The sequence below is a fragment of the Sus scrofa genome, chromosome 13 (assembly GCF_054392235.1).
Source record: "Sus scrofa isolate SSC_HxYL_T2T_F1_AM1 chromosome 13, Sscrofa_HxYL_maternal_Yorkshire_Landrace_v2.0, whole genome shotgun sequence".
NCBI lineage: Eukaryota > Metazoa > Chordata > Mammalia > Artiodactyla > Suidae > Sus > Sus scrofa.
Genome location: NC_139395.1, coordinates 49,442,478 through 49,461,287, shown reverse-complemented (window position 1 = coordinate 49,461,287; position 18,810 = coordinate 49,442,478). Strand labels below are relative to the sequence as shown.

At 48.6% G+C, this 18,810-nt stretch overlaps 1 protein-coding gene across 12 annotated transcripts in view; it reads right to left on the bottom strand.

Annotated features, from left to right (window-relative positions):
* Positions 1–18,500, bottom strand: part of NISCH (nischarin) — a 34,408-nt gene extending 15,908 nt beyond the window's left edge. For 5 of the 12 annotated variants that reach the window (XR_014823214.1, XR_014823215.1, XM_084988526.1 and 2 more), the window contains exons 1-11: positions 18,377–18,500; positions 16,223–16,306; positions 15,314–15,496; positions 6,646–6,694; positions 5,480–5,643; positions 5,014–5,109; positions 3,366–3,461; positions 1,988–2,140; positions 1,126–1,194; positions 419–604; positions 133–261 (exon numbers count right to left, since the gene is read on the bottom strand). Coding sequence is in view for 8 of the 12 variants with exons in the window: in XM_005669635.4 (XP_005669692.1) it covers positions 133–261; positions 419–604; positions 1,126–1,194; positions 1,988–2,140; positions 3,366–3,461; positions 5,014–5,109; positions 5,480–5,643; positions 6,646–6,694; positions 15,314–15,496; positions 16,223–16,306; positions 18,377–18,472 (1,305 nt within the window). In the remaining 4 variants the exon portion in view is untranslated. Of the gene's footprint in view, positions 1–132; positions 262–418; positions 605–1,125; positions 1,195–1,987; positions 2,193–3,365; positions 3,462–5,013; positions 5,110–5,479; positions 5,644–6,645; positions 6,695–15,313; positions 15,497–16,222; positions 16,307–18,200 lie in introns of all 12 variants that reach the window. The other 7 variants (XR_014823216.1, XM_013981770.3, XM_084988521.1 and 4 more) reach the window with 3 other exon arrangements.
* Between the last annotated feature and the right edge of the window lie 310 nt (positions 18,501–18,810).

Sequence of the window (18,810 nt, the reverse complement as noted above, 5' to 3'; positions counted from 1 at the left end):
GCCTACTGGGGAATCATAGCAGCCAGTGGCCCCCTGTAGGAAAGGAGTGAGGAAGCCTTCTCCCAGGGAGGCAGCCGACTTGCCAACATCAGTGGACAATGCCTTGACCCACCTGGTGCCCGAGCAGCTTACCTCGGATGCCCGCTCTCCAAACTGAGCCAGCACCTTGGTCCGGTAGTCTGGGATGATGCTCAGAGGGTTGTTCAGCAGAGCCACGTGCTCCAGACACGGGAGGCTGCCAATGCTCCTGACCTCCTCCATCTGCAAGGCATACCCAGCGTCCCCTCTTTTAACACTTCAGCTACATGACCACAGACCTGACAGCCATGAGACAAGTCAAGCCTACCGTTCTCCCTAAAGCGATAAATGCCAAGGCCCAGCTATCCCACACCCAAGGCCCTCTTGGGATGTGACTCACCTGCTCGATTCTGTTGTTGCTGAGATCCAAGTTGACCAGAGAGTAGAGCTTGTGCAGGCCATGCAGACTCCCCAGGAGGTTGCCCGCCAGGTTCAGGGTCTTAATGTTGCCCAGTTTGGTGTGAACGCCTTCCAAGGAGGAGAGCTTATTGTAGGACAGGTCCAGGTGCACAAGGTTATACAGGTGCTACAGCGGCAGGAAAACAGGGTGAAATAGTTCAGGTCAAGGCTCTAAAGAAAGGGGATGAACATGGAGGGTATGATGGGCCTTCCAACCTAAAACGACCAGTTCCACATATTGGCTCTGTCCCCTCTGACAGTTATTTGGAAGGGAAATCCTCCTTTCCTGCATGTCACACACAGTGGCACCCCCACCCAAGGGTAGGCGTGGGCTATAAAACGAGGCTGTCTTCATGATGGAGGCACATCATCTCCCATCTGCTCAATTTGTATCCACACATCTTTTCTAATTCTTGGGAACTAAAGCAATGATTTTGCTGTGCATTACTGGGATCCTCCAGGGAAAGGCAGCAGCCCCTGCCTTTGCAAACCTCTGGTGTACCCAGACCTCTCAAGGGCCTATGAGAGAAACCCCAGAGGATGGCCAAAGGCCCAAGGCTGCATCTGTCTCCTAAATCCTGCAAGAATGGTGGGGGGGGGATCATGAGAAGCATGAAGGCAACGATGGTTTCCAATGACATGAATTACCTGCAGATTATCCACAACCAGCACTCCATTGTGACTCAGATCCAGGAACTCAATCTTTGGAATAAGTTTCTTGTGGAGAAAAAAAAGACATAATCTGCTATTACCCTAGGAGGCTAGACCCTATGTGGCCCCTGCACATGGTGGACAGACATCTTAGGATGCTTCCTCCTGGCCACCACTTCTGGGCTGGGCACTTATGCAGGGTCCCTGATGTGACACCTACCCATGTCCACCCAGCAGCATGTCCTCAGGAGCACACAGGGACTCCAGTGCTAACCAAGTGTTCTTTTTATGGAACATTTGGCTTATAAAAAGGACCAACAGCAAGGTCGCAGGCAGAAGGAAGTGTATCCTTCTTCAACCCCACCCACATCCCTCGAGAGGCACAAATACATGAATCACAACCCTACTGCCCAAATACCGTCTGGATGTCACTCTTACCCAGGCACATCTGGAACCCATGGACTGATTTTTCTATTCCACTCCCTCGGGAATGAATTTTACCACTTACTGTGTTTCTGTTCTATCAAAAAGTACATGTAATTTTTTATTTTGGCCACCCCCATGGTATGTAGGAGTTCCCGGGCCAGGGACTGAATCGCCCCACTGCAGCAAGCGGAGCCACATTAGTGACAATCCCTGACCCTTAACCTGCTAGGCTACCAAGGAACTCCAAAAGCACATGCAATTAATATGCTTCATTTGTTCTAAGTACTATTTCACCTAGTTTTAATAATTCCATTTTGAAATAAAAAAATACAGGCAATGCACAGAGCACTGGATACAGGTTTTCAGTGGTCCTTCTAAAAAAGCCAGGCTAAAAACCCAGCCCTAGAGTCTGGTCAGGCTGTGGAGAGCATACCACAGACTCGTCGATCTCGGAGATGCTGTTATGACTCAAGTCCAGAGCAGTCAGCGCCTGCCATGTGGGGATGATGGCAGTCACAGGGCCCTCCAGGGCTGCCCCTGCTGGCTCCCACTCATCAAATTCTGAGGCTTCAGGAACAAGGACTTCCTGTGTAAGAACATCTGGTGAGCACCACACGTGGGCCTGCATGCAACACTGACTGGGAACACAATCATTGCAAAATTTCAGGAAGGGCTGGAGCATATTTAGTATGTGGAAGTGATCTTGCATTAAAATGCTGCTTTGGTTCATAAGTCTTGAAATGATTGTGAAATAACTGAAGAGCTTAGGAACATAACAGCCACTTGGAATATATTCTGGCCCTGCTTTAGGAGCAAATGCTTTTCCAGCTCACAAGACCTTTTGTTATATGGTGATGTCTTTTCTGGCTTAAATCTTAAGAGGCTGAAGGTCAGAATTTGCAGTGTTTCCAGGCAACTGTGCTTTACAAGCTGGCACTGTGGTCCCTACAGCGGACCATAAGTCCTTTAACCATTACTTCACAGGGTAAAATCCAGCAGGACTGAGGCAGGGGAGCAGCATGGAGCACAGGGCACCATCCGAGGGGAGGGAGGCAGAACTCCTCATTTTGACTCCTGATGCCCTTGGATAAACCCTCTCCTCTCTCAATGAATTATCTCGGGCTTCGTGAGCCAGGAAGCAGGGAGTGCCTCCGAGAGGGGTGAAGCTGCTTGTAAGCCTCCTTCTTTCAGCCAGTAGCCTCAAGAGAAAAACTTCACCAAAGCCAAATCAGGCACTGTGAGTACTGCCAAGTAGCACTAGGTTTCTTTCTATACCTAGAGAAGAATTTTAACATCATTAAGATGCAATTAGTAAAAAGGTAAGTAGAGAAGAAACCTCTTACATTCTCAGTTTGAGTATTCCTGTCACTGACATACAGACAACAGGGCCCGACATACATAACCTTGCCTGTGACTTTAAGTCCACTAAGAATAAAGTAGGAACAAGTGCTAAGCCAGGCCTTTTCACACCAAGAGAAACATTTCTATGAATCCACTTAACACATTGTTCTGCTGCTTGTCACTGCTAAACAATTTAGCAAAAATCAGTAACTTTTTTGGGGGCAGGGGAGGATTACTCAGTTCCTTAAAATCTCTTATCAGTGTTGATTTTTGATGAAGATGTGGACTGAAGTGTCCCAGGGACTGTCAAGCACTGGGAGGTCCCACGTGAATGGATGGCCGCCCAGGGGAAGGTCCGGCCTCTGGGTCCTGAGAGACTGCAGCAGTATTCACATGATCCTTAGTGGGAGGGACAGTGCAGGACCCTGGCCCTCAGATGGAGCCCTGGGCAGGTCACAGGTGGAGCCTACCTTCATGGAGGTTGCTGAGAAGCAGACGCTCATTGTGGCTAAGGTGGGCTTTGATGCGACCAGCCCCCGGATGTGCTTGGCATCACAGTGACTTATCTGGAATGAGGAAGAGCCGTGTCTCAGAAACCGCATTGATGGAGTTCCCATCGTGGTGCAGTGGTTAATGAATCTGACTAGGAACCATGAGGTTGCGGGTTCGATCCCTGGCCTTGCTCAGCGGGTTAAGGATCTGGCGTTGCCGAGAGCTGTGCTGTGGGTCGCAGACGCGGCTCGGATCCCGCATTGCTGTGGCTCTGGCGTAGGCCAGCGGCTACAGCTCTCATTCGACCCCTAGCCTGGGAACCTCCCACATGCCCCAGGAGCGGCTCAAGAAAAGGCAAAAGACAAAAAAAGGAAAAAAAGAAAAAAGAAATGGCATTGCTGCTCAGTTTCTTTCTATACCTAGAGAAGAATTTTAACCAGAAGTCCTGGGAAGTAGGTGTTTACGATTCACGCGCAGATGGAGCACAACCATCAGTGACCCCAGATACTTCGAAGCAGGAGGTAACTCAAATCCTAAGTCTCTCTTTCCCCCAATTTTTCGTGTTAACTAAACATTCCCTGAAATAGCTTGTAAGACAGTGGGCTCGTGACTACCATGCATTCCATTTTTTCTGAAGGGCTGCTTGGGGCTTGGTGGGTAGACAGAAAACTAAGGCCAGGACACCAGAGCTGGAGAGTGAGGGGCCTCTGCAACTTCACTGCCTTGCTGCATTGGCCTTGGCAGCCCTGCAGGCCAAAGCACCCTCTGCATCCTCCCTCGAGCCACCTGCCTAAGAGCTCACAGATGTGGACTCCATCTGGTGGAGCCTCGGCCTGCCCAGCCAAGTACTCCTCTAACTCCCAGCCTACTCGCCTGTGCTGGTCAAGGCACAAATTCCCATCAAGGGAAGGGTCCTCAAGGTCTCTGAGACAAGCCGAGCATGCTGCAGTCAGACTTGCCTTAATTCAGATCCTAGCTTCCCCCTCATTAACTGTGCGATCCTGACCAAACTTCCTCACTTTCCTAAGCCTCAGTTTCCTCAACTATAAAACAGGAATGTAAGTGCCCATTTCACCCAGCTGCTGAGAAGATTCCATCAAGGTGTGTACATCAGACTTGGGGCACAGGAATAAAACACAAAAGCCATACTTGAGAAATCGATGCATTTCAAGAATGGTATCAAAACTGGCATTATGAACACAGGTCTTTACTAGTGAGTACTGCAAATTATTTCTTGTTAGGTGTAGGCATGCCAGAGAGCAGAGAACCCTCCAAACCCTCTGTGGATTTGCCCTGGGAGACAGAGACTTGGAATTGGCTCTGTTAGCTCCTCAGGAGGGCTTCCTAGCACTTCAACTTAAATAACGAGGTGGCCCAGAAGGAGTTGGGCACTGTTGCTCCCTCCTGTCCAAATGCTGCAGGGGTGGGGTCATGCAGACCAGCCAAGAGCAACAGAGGCTTCTCTTTCTCTGACTTCAGATGGGCCTTACTCACCTAAATGGAATCTGCCACATACTGACAAAAAAGCAACAGTGCCTTCAATTAAATATAGACACAAAACATCAGGAACATCCCGTAGTCACAGATAGGATAGTCAGAAGCATCCTACACAGGGCTGGGCCTTACCTCAACCTGATGAAGAGACTTGAATATTGACAGATCAAATGGCAGGTGCTGCTCCTGAATGTTGCTGGTCCCAAAAGGTCCTTCTGTGCCAGAAACCTACAGCCAAATTAATGACTTAAATCAGGGATGCTTCTGCAACCACTTTCTACCCATGTTTACAGAACAATGCTGTAGCATCTACCAAACCCCACTTGAAGCTTTGTCAGGTTGTGTGAGGCATTCTGGGCATGTACTCTCACTCACCACTTCCAGTCAACAAAGCAGGCTAAAGCCAAGGTTTAAAACAAGGGAAACATTGGATCATGACTGCCCCCTGGTGCTCACAGCCAGAAGCACAGTGCCAAGATCATTAAACATTGCCTTCCTTCCCCCAGGACCTATACAGTCTCCACACACACACTGCCAGGCAAGGAACTGCATGCCCATGACTGAGCAACCTTCCAAGACCAAGCTGCCCCAGCTTTACCTTAAGGTACTTAAGGCGACAGGTGAAGTCCAGGATGTGCCCCAGGTCAGTCTTGGCATCCCCACTGGCGCACGTGGGCTTTCCCTGCTGCAGCTGCTCAGTGACCGCATAGAGCTGCAGGGGCCCGATGGCAAAGACCTCGCCGGCCCCCAGGAGCTGTTCTCCTGCAACAGCCACACCCCAAGGGGTGAGCACTGGGCCCCGGCCCCAACCCTGATGTGTGGCCAGAGCAACTGTCCACCGGGCAAACAGTGAACAAGCACTTAGCCAGTGCCCATTATGTGTATGTACCACATCAGGATGAAGCCGGAGCCCTGAACGTATATAAGCAGCCACCCTCTTGAGCTGATGGGCCCACAGTAGACCCAGAACATGTGATTACAAAGGAGGGAAGGGCCTCGGGAATGTACAGCTGGGAAACCTCTCTGAGGTGAGGCCAAGTTACAATCTGAGGCACTTGGCCAGGAGAAAGCTGATGCAGGCAGCCCTGTGGACAATGGGCAAGGCTGCAGCCTCCAAGATGTGGATGTCTTGAGGTTAGGCGAAGCCTATGGTGCCAGCATAGTGCAGGGCCTGAGAGCAGGATGGGGTTCTGAGCCAGACACACTGGCATTTGGCCCTCACTCTGCTCCTTCCAACCATATACCCTCTGGTAAGTAACTGGGCCTCTCATCCTCAGGGTCCTTTTCTGCACCTCCTCGGGGGAAGCAGTAAGATGCAAACACAAGGCTAGCTTCCAAGCACTTACTGCATCTTAGCTACTGCTACTGTGCTCTCTGGAAGGGTTGTGACCCAAAGTCAGCTTCTGTTCACTATCTGAACCCTTTCAGGTAAGGACAAACCCGGAGCAAGAGGGCAGCATGGCACTACCTTCCAGAACTCTACCATAAGGCCCTGGAATAGATCCTGAGTCTGGGGCCAGCCCCCGAAACAGGAATCTGGGGGTTCTAAGGCGAAGGACCCAGCTCCTCAGACCTGCAGAGCAGGTAGGTAGTCAGGTGTGGCTGAAGATCAGGTCAAAGGATTTGGGTCCCAGGGAGGTGGGCCCTGGCTAGAACTTACTTGGCACAGAGCACCTGATGGAGTTCTGTGCCACTCTGAGCCTCTGGTCACCTACAGAGCTAGGCAACTTACACCCAGTATTTCAAGGTCCCTGGGCCATATACCTTTTTCAAAAAGCTCCTCAGCCAGTGCTGCAGTGATGCCATTAATCTCCTGCAGAGGAAAACAAAACAAAACAAAACAAAACCCACAGTCAGGAAGTCCACCTGCTCCTAGTCACCAAGACTTGTACATTCCCTGCTATCTATCCCATCTGCTGTTGCAATGCCAGCTCTCCAGAAAGTGAAACAAAATGGAGAGAATAAAATCTACAATGATTCAAGATTCTCAGAGAGGGAAACAGTATTTCCAGTTACATGGACATTTGACATATCTCTTCAGAAGCAGAAGTGGGAGCTCCCGGCCTGGCTCAGCGGAAACGAGTATGAGTAGCATCCATGTAGATTTGATCCCTGGCCTCTTTCAGTGGGTTAAGGATCCAGCGTTGCCATGAGCTGTGGTGTAGGTCACAGACATGGCTTGGATCTGGTGTTGCTGTGGCTGTGCCTGGGGGCTACAACCCCTAGCCTGGGAACCTCCATATGCCAAAGGTGCAGCCCTAAAAAAAGGAGAAGGGAACATGGAGTTCCCTTGTGGTGTATCGGTGGGCACTGCTGTGGTGCCGGTTTGATCCCTGGCCCTTCTACATGCCACAGCACGGCAAAAAAAAAAAAAAAAAAAAAGAGAGAGAGAGAGAGAGAACAAGCACCATGAGCACTTGCCAAGCCCAGGAGGAGGCTGTGGTAGAGGCAGTCCTGTTTCTTCTGGAAAAGAAGCTCCCATCAACCTGGTGGGGGAAAGGGCCGCCCCGGAGCTAACCCTCCCTGAGTGACTGACATAATATTCCTGTTTCATAGCTGTCTTAGGAAAGAGTGAGCAGCCATTCTCTTCCTGTGGTCATGCTTCCAAGCCTTGCAACAGTATGACTAGGCTGAGGGTGACCAGAAAGAGGCAAGGATGGATTTCCTTTGAGGGTGATGGGATGAAGGGGGCACAGTAAGGACAAGACTTCATTCACATGAACAGTTAACGTGCTGGAGTCTTATTTCACTCTAACGGCCAGAGTACTCCCTACAGAGGGGCTCACTCAATCCTCTCAACGCCCTAGGTGAGCAAGACATTATCTTGAATCTTGTTTCATGCACACAAACTGAAGTGGAAAGGTCCTACAATCCTCAATTTTACATGGCTAGAAACTAGCAAAGCCACACTCCCAAGCACTTGGCCTTGAAACCCCTCTCTGTACACATGCGCCTCAGTATTTCAGTGGTGTAACCATGGGGTTCTTACACCACATCCTGCAGGTAAGAACTGTAACTAGATGACAAGACGTTCGTAAACAAGTCCAGATGGAGGCTGCACAATTACCTCAGGAATCTCTCTGCCACCAGGCCACTCAATCCACATGTTTACAGGACTTGAAAGGCACCACGTTGCAAGAGACAGGGTGTCCTTTTTCTGTTTTTCTTTCTGCTGTTTGTCTCTTCCTCACCTTTTTACATAATGAATACTATTTTTTGGCCGCACCCATGACATGTGGAAGTTCCCAGACCAGGGTTCGAACCTGCTGGATCCTTTAACTGCTGCACCACCAGATATTTTAAAGGTTGTTTTTATGCTGGAAATAATCTTCTCCCTATCTGCATATGCCTTTACCTGTGTTCACAGCATTCTGACAGAGAGGTTTGTCAAGTTTACACCGTTTAATCTGTGATTCTTTTCCTTTGCGACTTCTCAATCTCTACCCCCAAGATTATAGAAACATCCCCCTAATTTCCTCTTTTAGTTATATGGACCCCCCCCAATGTGTTTATTTCTGTCATCTGCTTGAAATTCATTTTATATACAGTATGAGAATAACACCCACTTCTTCCCACAAATGAACAAAAAGCCAAAGGGAGAAAAATGAGCCAACACAGCTCCAGCATTAAGAGATTTAGGCCTTTCAGTCTGGCAAGATGCAGGGTCAAATGTAAAAGGGCCACCAGAGGGGCAAAGCAGGCTCTGCGCCGAAGAGGGCTCCAGCTAATGACAGAAGAAGCCATGAGTTCGCTGGAAATTCAACTTGTTTCCTGCAACTTAAACTCAATTACATTTTCCTTGGCTGCTTTGAAGAATTGAAGATCAGTGAGACCTTGGAATGATCCATGGTCTCATTTCTCTATCTACACTTTTGAGAACCAAGCCCTGTCTCCAAATCAGCACTTCCCCATCTTGGCTGCAGGCTGAATCGCCCGGAGAGCCTTGACAAATACAGATTCCTGAGAGGCTCCCAGGAGCTACCCATCTGCACCCACTTCAAGTCCCCAAAGGTAGCTCCTCAGCCTCTCCAACCCCATTGGTGACAATGGGGCTCCTAGAAAGTCTCACATGGACAAATGGCTCCCTGCCCACCCTTAGTACTCAACAAGTCTCACCCTCTGAGTTACACTTCTTCAGGCAGCTGGCGTCAATGCCAGCCCTGCTCAGGAGATAGAACTGGGATTTCCCCAAGACAGAAAGCTAAGAGATAGTGAGAGCCAAGGGCTCATGCTAAGCAGAACACAGGTTTTCACTTCCTGAGAAATCTAAAAAACACACAATGTAACAATTTCTTCCCCCCCCCTCTTGAGCCCCAGGAAGTGTGCCCTGCTGCAACAGTATCTACTTAGTTTCTCAGGTTGATCTTCTTCACCTTGGGAGACTGAACAAAGAAATGCCTCAGCCCCCAAATGGAGGTCCATGGTCCCTTTAGAGAAGCATTTTGTTTGCCTCCTCTGGGTGCTCTGGCTGAACTGTGGCCTTGTGTGCAAAGGTAAGCAGAGTCGGGCCTCCCTGAGCCCTCTATCAGGAGGAGACGAGCTCAGTAGGCCCCAGTCTAAGCTCCTGCAGATTCTGCCCAGAGGTTACCTGTGGGTGACGCCACACACACACTCCACCCAATCCGTGCTGAAGGGACTTAAAGTGCTTCAGGGTGCCACAGATATCTGAACTGCAATGCATTAAAACAAATAAACAACGACAAAAACCCAAAACCATTTCTTCATACTTCAGAAATCTTTTCAATTAAATAAAAACAATTAGCTATGTTTAAAAACTTCAACACCTACTCCTAACATGTCTCAGACCAGTCAGTCACCTGCCAGGATCATGTGTTGGTTTGCAGCCTTGGGCAGCGATGTGAGCTGCACACACAAACCCACCATGGACTAGTACGGCTGTTCTAATGATCTGAACAGGTCACAACCAAGTGCACCTTGCAGCACAGATGCCTGCTCAGTGAAAAACCCCAGGCTAGCCTGATACTCCTGCTTGGCACTTGCTCAAGCACAGAGTATGTATCAGTGGGACATTAACAACGTACTCCATTACACTTCACTGTGTGGTTTACACAAACACGGTAAGGGTTGGGAGTCCTTTTATGACTTTTATTTCATGCCTGTAATGAGGCATTCTAATAAAGTTAGGTGCCTAATTTGCATAACAATTCCCCATTGAGAGATTCAAGCTTAAACTTTGGCTGAAGAGAGCTCCAAGACTGAAAATAAGTTGCAATGATACCTGTTATCATTTACAGTATCTGTACTTTGCAACAAAAAGAAATGAGGGCTACAAATGCAAAGGCTGCCTTTAAGATGGTAACAATTCTTTGGTAACAGTTCTATCTCCTGATTTCAAATTTCAAAAAAAAAAAAAAAAAAGTGCCTTTGTTCTAGCTAGCTAGCTTTAAAATAAGAAAAAGATATAAATGCCACTGATGATAAGAAGTGAGTGCCTTTCCTCACTAGGACAGCCTATACTGCTAGGGATCTGGTGAGCCCCCACCATGGGCCTGCTGCTCTTCTAGGCCCTTCACCTTCACTCCTACAATCCTCAAAGGCCTGGGTCATCACCCTCCAGATCACGAGAGGAACTGGGACACAGAGAGGTTAAATGACTGCCTTTGGAATGAACTGTCAGAAAGCAGCAGGGCTGGGAGACAAACTCAGCTTTGCCTGCCTTCTGAGTCCACTATTAGACATCCTGCCCCAAAGTGATGTGCTGGAGGTCTCTATAGGCTTCTGCTTCACTGAATTTGAAAACCTCTGCTCTCAAGGTTCGGGGATAAGGTCTGTCCCTTAGGGTGCTGCAAGAGTATCAGGGCACAGCCATTCAGAGGGAGACAGCACAGCAGGACAGGGCCGAGGTGTGCCCTCTCATTGCAACCCAGGGCTGCAATGGCCCCTGAACACCCCATCTCAGTCGGCTGGGGAGAGAAGTGGTATTTTCTCCCTTGCATTAAAATCCACACTGCCCAAGAATGAAATTGGACCTCAACCTCACATCATACACAAAAATTCACTTAAAATGGATGAGAGACCTAAATATAAGAGCTAAAACTGGGAGTTCCCACTGTGGCTCATCGGTAACGAACTCAACTATGTCCGTGAGGGTGGAGGTTTGATCCTGGCTCGCTCAGTGGATTAAGGCTCCAGCATTGCCATGAGCTGTGGTGTAGGTCACAGACTCGGCTTGGATCCTGCATTTCTGTGGCTGTGGTGTAGGCCGGCAGCTGTAGTTCCAATTGGACCCCTAGCCTGGGAACCTCTATATGCTGCTGGTGTGGCCTTAAAAAGCAAAAAAGAAATAAAAAGAAAGAAAGGCAGGAAGGCAGGCAGAAAGAAAGAAAGAAAGAGAGAGAGAAAGAAAGAAAAGCACAGCTCTGGAGTTCCCATTGTGGCTCAGCAGTTGACGAATCTGACTAGTATCCATGAGGACGCAGGTTCGATCCCTGGCCTTGCTCAGTGGGTTAAGGATGGGGCGTTGCTGTGAGCTGTGGTATAGGTCAAAGACGCAGCTTGGATCCTGAGTTGCTGTGGCTGTGCTGTAGCCTGGCAACTGCAGGTCTGAGTCAACCCCTAGCCTGGGAACTTCCATATGCCACAGATGCAGACCTAAAAAGCAAAAAAAGAAAAAGAAAAAAGAAAAGAGGAGTTCCCGTCGTGGCGCAGTGGTTAACATATCCGACTAGGAACCATGAGGTTGCGGGTTCGGTCCCTGCTCTTGCTCAGTGGGTTAACGATCCGGCGTTGCCGTGAGCTGTGGTGTAGGTTGCAGACGCGGCTCGGATCCCGCGTTGCTGTGGCTCTGGCGTAGGCCGGTGGCTACAGCTCCGATTAGACCCCTAGCCTGGGAACCTCCATATGCCGCGGGAGCGGCCCAGGAAATAGCAACAACAACAACAACAAAAAGACAAAAGACAAAAAAAAAAAAAAAAGAAAAAAGAAAAAAGAAAAGAAAGAAAAGAAAACCACAGCTGCAAATCTCTGCAACCTTGGTTTAGGCAATGGTTTCTTAGATATGACAGCAAAAACACAAGCAACCAAAGGAAAAAAATAGACAAACTTCATCAAAATATTCAAATAATACTATCAGGAAAATGAAGACAATCCACACAACTGGAGAAAATATTTGCATATTATTTCTGCTAACGGTCTAATATCCTGAGTTTATAAAGAACTCCAACTCAACAACAAAAAGAAACCTTATCTTTGAAGTACAAAGGATTTGAATATACATCTCCAAAGAAGATATGCAAGTAACCAATAAGCATGTGAAAAGAAGCTCAACATTATTAGTCATTAGCCAAATGCAAATCAAAATCACAATGAGATACCACTTTACACTCACCCAAAAAACTGGACAGTAACAAGTGTTGGCAAGGATGTGGGGACATGAGAACTTATACACTGCTTGTGGGAGTGTAAAACGGTGTAGCTGCTATGGAAAAAAATGTGTCCGTTCCGCAAATAAAGTTACCATAAAACCCAGCGATTCTACTCCCAGTATATACCCAACAGAATCGAAAATAAAGGTCTACACAAAAATTTATATATGAATGTTCAGAGCCGCATTACTCACAAAAGCTAAAGTGGAAACAAGCTAAATGTGCAACTGATAAATGATAAACAAAATGTGGTGTACCCAAACAGTAAAATATTATTCAGCCATAAAAGGACTTAAGTAGTGATTTATGTTGCAATATGAATGGACCTTGAAAATACTATGCTAAGTGAAAGAAGCCCAGCCACAAAAAGTCACATATTGTAAGATTCCATTTATACGAAATGTCCAGAATAAGCAAATCCATGGAGACAGAAAGTACACTAGTGATTGCTGATGGGTAAGCAGTTCCTTATTCAGGTGATGAATGTTCTGGAATTAGATAGTGGTGACGGATGCACAACTTTGTTAATACACCAAGAGCTAAGGACTTGTACACTTTAAAAGAGTGCATTTTATGGCAAATTATATCTCAATTAAAAAAAATCCACACTTCAGCCAAACAGGGTTCCCTGGGTCCACCTTGTGCAATGTCAGCTCCACAAGAGGTGGAGCATGTTGGGAACAATTTCGGAGAGGACAATAATGGTGCAAAGGTGACCATAAACATTCCTTAAGGGTTCCCAAACTGTAAAAAAGGCTGACAAATCTTCTGGGCCCTCTTCGTCCAAAATCATTTGAAGATCTAATCTAGTGTTTCTCAATCAGGTACAATTTGTCCCTCAGGGGGATATGTGGCAGCATGCGGAGAGGTTTTTTGGTTGTTACAGCCTGGAGGTAGGGTAATGGGGGCTGCTACTGGCATCTAGGAGGAAGAGGCCAGAGATGCTGCTTAACATTGCACAGAACAGCCCCCACACAATTGTCCAGCCCAAAATGTCAACAGTGCCATCGCTGAGAAACCCTGATTTAGTTTAATGAGTCAATTATTTTTTCTAAACCTTAAATTTTTATAAATCAGGGGCCCTTTTGATAACAGCCATTTCAAGTATGTCCAAACTGCTCTAAGCAATAAAGCATGCCCTAAACAGAACCACAGATGTGGGGTAGGCCCTAGGCCAATCTCAGGCAAACCTATCTCAGAAGAGCAGTTGAGGCCTTTCCATGTTCAGAGACAGCGAGGAGATCGCCTCAAAGGCCCAGGTTTTAAGCAGTGAATTCTATTTGCGAAGGGCTATTTATCAGGTCTTATCCTTAAATAGCTAATCAAAGCTTTCTTAAAGTACAATTTCTTAAAATACTAACCAGTTAGGTTCATCTGAAAGACTCATATAAGGAACGGACATTTTTTTTTTTTCCCTAAGGAAAGAAAACATAAAAACAAAACAAAACAAAAAACCCCACAAGAGTTCCCTTTGTGGTGCAGTGGAAATGAATCTGACTAGGAACCATGAGGTTGCGGGTTTGATCCCTGGGCTCGCTCAGGGGGTTAAGGATCCGGGGTTGCCATGAGCTGTGGTGTAGGTCGCAGACGTGGCTCGGGTCTGGTATTGGTGTGGCTGTGGTATAGGCCAGCAGCTACAGCTCAGATTTGACCCCTAGCCTGGGAACCTCCACATGCCACGGGTACAGCCCTAAAAAAGCAAAAAACAAAACAAAAGCCCACAAAAAGTACAACAGGAAACTACTGCTGACCCCAAATATCACTGGCATATGCCAAATGAAATCCAAAGATATATACACAAATATCCCACTTATAAATGCCACTTTTTTCTTCACATGGCCCCTCCAAGCCGAGCCCACTGCTAGCACTATCACCAAATTTCCAGGCTCCTTCTAATACTTGAAGAAAGGTTCAGCTGTCTTACTCTGATAATACCTCAAGACAGTTACCTGTTGAGCAAGTCTGGGCCTTTAAGACCACAACCCAGAGGTCCCTTCCGAAAGGGACTGGATTTTTTTCCCCATTGTCATCACATAAAGAGGCAATTAAATGTAAATCATCCAAAAATCTATCACCCAGAGACAACTACTCCTAGTATTTCGACATATAACCTTATAGGATTTTCCTAGACAAATACATTCATACAATTTTTTTTTTTTTAAATAAAAATGGGACCATACCCTTCATAACATTTTCTGGCCTGCTCTTTTCATATTGTAATATTCTCATTTTCCTATGTCAACAAATCCACAGCTACACTGTCATTTCTCTAGCAGCAATAATACTCAATTACATGGTTGCACCCTTTAATTTTTTTTAAGTCACCTCCTGTTGAGCTTTTGTCTTCAGTATCTCATTATAATCCTGGAATTACTACATCTGTACCCATAACCTTTTCTCAGTTTCCCAATTTTTCCCTTTTGAGTCAATTCTCAGAAATGAAATTGATGGCTTTTTAACGTTTTGGTTTCACACCGCCAAACTTCCCTCCTTGAAGTGTGACAATGCACCCTGTCACAAGCAGCCCATGAAAGTTGTCCCTCCATCCAGAAGAGAGTCCAGAGCTGCCCTGAGACATAAACTTCCACCAGAGGAAGTCATCTATCCTCACTCAGCACCCCTGGACTCTGATGATGCCCTAAGATGGCAATATTCTGCCAACACATACGACCTCCTAATGAGTCTTGAACCAGGAACCAGCAACTCAACAGTCTATGCCAGGTGTCAGTTGTTTCCAACCTGACCCCACCCATTTGGATGGAAACCTTGTTCAAACACCCACCGGCTGTTTTTGCTCAAAAAAATATCTTGTGGTGGAGGAAAACCTCTCTGTGGCCATAGCCAGTCAGCCTGATGTAACACATATCTGCTGATGAACATGCTTCTGCCCATACTCCAACACCGCTAAGGATGTTCCTCCATCTCCTAACCTAAGGGTCAAACTCCAGCCCACCTTTCCTTAAAGCTGAGGTCTACAAGGATTTGCTGCTGGGAGCTTTAGCGGTTGTGGGGTTGCAGGCGAAGGAGAAAACCTGAGAGGAACTTACGTAGAAGTGAAAATGCAAGAAGTGGGCCAGCACTCGGGGGGCCACGTCAGGGAAGGTGGCCAGGAGTGTCTGGAGGTAGACCTCCAGATCCTTCTCCCTCTTTTCCACCAAGCTCCTTGAGTTTTTCCCAATTATCTTTTTGGGCGGAAGCAGACTTTTATCAATCTTCTTCTCTGCAACAAGCTGTAAGAAAGCATAAGCACATCAACCACTGACCAAGAGGGCCTGTAATTGAGCTAGGCCAACACAAGCTGCCTGAGGGCAGGTGCTTGTTATGACTTCCACAGCCCCCTGGGCAGTTGTATCAGGATTAGTGAACCAACTAGTGCACCTGGGATCTGTCAGCAAGTTCAATTAGCACTAGCAACACCCATTGAATTCGGAAAGAGGAGCTCCATCTTGGAGACATTCAGGAAAAATAATACCTGTGGGTCTCTAAAATCACCATCTTTTCCAAGCCAGAAAGAAACCCAATCAGAGCGGTGGCCTATCTTTAAGACACTCGTGATGCAAACAACCCAGAAAAAGGCAGCTCTTGCCAAAAACAAACGAAGAAATGGAATCACAGCCAGATATTAAAGCACACGTTCTCGAATAGGTATAGTCAGGTGGAACAAGTTCAAACCTGTTCCCTCCCCAGGAAGCTGTCCTGGCACCTCACATCCAAACTAGGACTGGCAGTCTTAAAACTGAAGTTAAAATTTGTTCTTTGAGCACTGCCTCATGCAAGGGTTGGACTCCCAGGATCTAACAGGTTTTTTGGGGTTTTTTTTCAGTTACATTAATAAACTGTTTAATGTAACTGGCACGGAGCCTGTTTTGCCCTAAAACCAATGCATGGCACAATGGGAACTTGGCCTAGAAGCCCCCCAAGGCCTCAGACACAGGACCCCAGTTCTCAAGGATTACCTTTTCATGTAGGTCATGGAAATCACTGTAGCGGTGCTTGACTGTCCATTCATGGCTCCCATCAGTGACTTGGATGATGTAAACCTAAAAGGGAAAACCGATAGCCCTTGCCTAGCTAGCAACAAGAAGTCCCTGACCCCTACTGAGAAGCAGGGCTCCCTCTCAGCCTCTTCCACAGCCCTAGAACTGGATCTGGCAGGCACATTAGATAAATGTGAGTTCTATCCAACAGTGAGGGACGGAAAAGATGGCCATTATACTGAGCCATCTCTTTTGTTTTTTAACTCCAACTTCCATGTAATTCAAAGCCCAATCCAATCTGTGCTGCAGGCAAAGAAGGCCATTTCCTCTAAGGGAGACAAAACAGGGTCAGGTTTGGCAGCACCAGCTTTTCTGCTATAATTCTTTCCCAGGTGCTCTGCGTATATCCTGGAAGCAAGTCCTTTTCCAGTGCTCTCAGCTGTGGATTCATGTTCATGGCTGTTATTTCTGCTGCTGAGCTAGGAGTCAAGGCACTAAGAAGCTGAGGGGAGGGCGGCAGAGAATGGTGATAGACAATCAAGCCCTAACAGAAAAGAAACGGGTCTTGGAGTCAAGGAAGATCTGGGTTCAGAATCAGGTTCTGGCATTTCTTGGCTATGGTTTATGTATGTCACTTACGTAAGTGGCTGAGAGCCTAAGTTCTCCCTGAGCTTCAGTTCCTCCATCTTAAAATCTGGTCGATTTAAGAATCAAATAAGATAATGCATTCAAAATGCTTTATATAAGGCCTGACATGTAGCAAGTGTTCAACCAAAGGTAGGTGCATTAATATTCAACTCAGCATACCCGGACAAAAGGACACAAAACGGTATGGTCAGTCTAGGTCACCATCTCCCTGACAACCATTCAGAGGAGGGACTCAGCCCTGCGGAATAAGGAGAGCTTTCTGGAGCTTATCCTCCAGCTGAATGCAGTGGCTGCATGACTGCCGGCCAGGCATCAACTCAGAGACCTCAACTTTCACCTGGATGAGGACCCCTGGTCCTAGGGTCCCGCCCCTCCCTGAAGCAAGCAGGGAAGGGGGAGGAGAAAGTAATCAACTCAGCCTAAGCATCCATGGAGGAGCAGCCATTTCTCCAGGGCCTGCCTGTTGCTACAGAATTAGTCCCCAGCCTCTCTACCCAGCCTGGCAGTTTCCATCCCCTCCCTCCAGTACAGGAAAGAATGACCCTGGAGGAGGGTTAGGATGAGGTCCAAAAGGATGGGGCGAAGGCAGGGCCAAAGCCCCCCACATACTTCCCACCTTCCAGGAACAAAAGACAGGAGTCTGGGAGGTGCTCAGATGCTCAGTCCCTGCCAGGCAGCCAACCTGGCCTGTAGGCCAGGTGCCCAATCCCATCCAGACCCAGGAGGGCCTCCAACTCATCACAGTCTGGAACCTGCCCCCTTTGCTGTCCTCCATCACCCCCGTAGCTCTGAAGTGTGCGTGGGCAGTTTACAGCACCAACTCACCCCCATAATCCAAAGCCATGAAGATCCCTAAGGTTCCCCGGTTTTAAGCTTTCAGCCCTGAGCCACCCCTTCAATTGCCGGTGTCTAGGCTCCACCCTTACCCCATTCTTGTTTCTGCCAGAGCCCCAAGGAACCTGAGCCCCCCTTCACTTTTAGAGCAAATCTCAACTGCAACCTCAGGCCTCCCACGTCAAGGCCCCGTCTCCTCCGCCCCCGCCCGCAGGGCCCTGACCCTTTCTGCAGATTTCATCCATCAGAGACCCTTTCCCTAATTCCCCTCCTTCCAGACCCCTTGTCACGTCCTCCCAGGCCGGCGCCTCTCAAGGCCTAGAAGATCTAGAGGGACCGCCGCCTCAACCCGACTCCTGTCTTCCGCAGACCCCCTTTATCCTCTAATCTTTCCCCAACCCTATCCTGCTTTTCTAAACGCGTACACTTCCCAGGCCCCCTCCCTGGGCCCCACCCCAGGACCCTCTTTCCCTACCTGCAGGGCCCAGGGTCCTTCCCCAGATTCCGCTATTCCAGGTCCCCACTTCAAAATCGCAGTCCCCCACCTCCTCCTCTTCAGATGCTGGGCCCAGATTCCCTCCCCAACCTCCCAACTCTGAAATCGGGTTCCAGCCGCCACCCCTAGTTCAGGCACCGGGGCCCTCGGCACACCGTATACGTGTCCACGAGCTCAGAGCCCACGACGCGAGCCTCCTTGGCCGGCTCGGCCTCCGGTTCGGGCCCGAAGCTGCGCGCCGCGGCCGCCATGTTCCGGGCTCGGTCGCCGCCGCCGCCCGGAGCAGACTGGCAGCAGCAGGGGGCGGGGTCAGCGTCCCACCGCCCCCCGACGGCCCCCGCCCCCCGCCCCACGCTGCTCACCAAGCAGCCATCTTGGACCGGCCGCCTCCTCGCGCCCCGCCCAGCTCCGCCCCTCGCGCGTAATTGACAGCAGCTGCCAATGGCGCGCGTGCGCAGGCTGCCCGGGAAGGTCCACTTGCGTAATCTGTACCTGCCTGGCCCCGCCCGCCGCGCTCCTAGCAGCGGGGGAGAAACTGAGGCTCCGGGCGGGAACTGCTCTGGGAATTGCCAGTCAGTGCCCAGGAAGG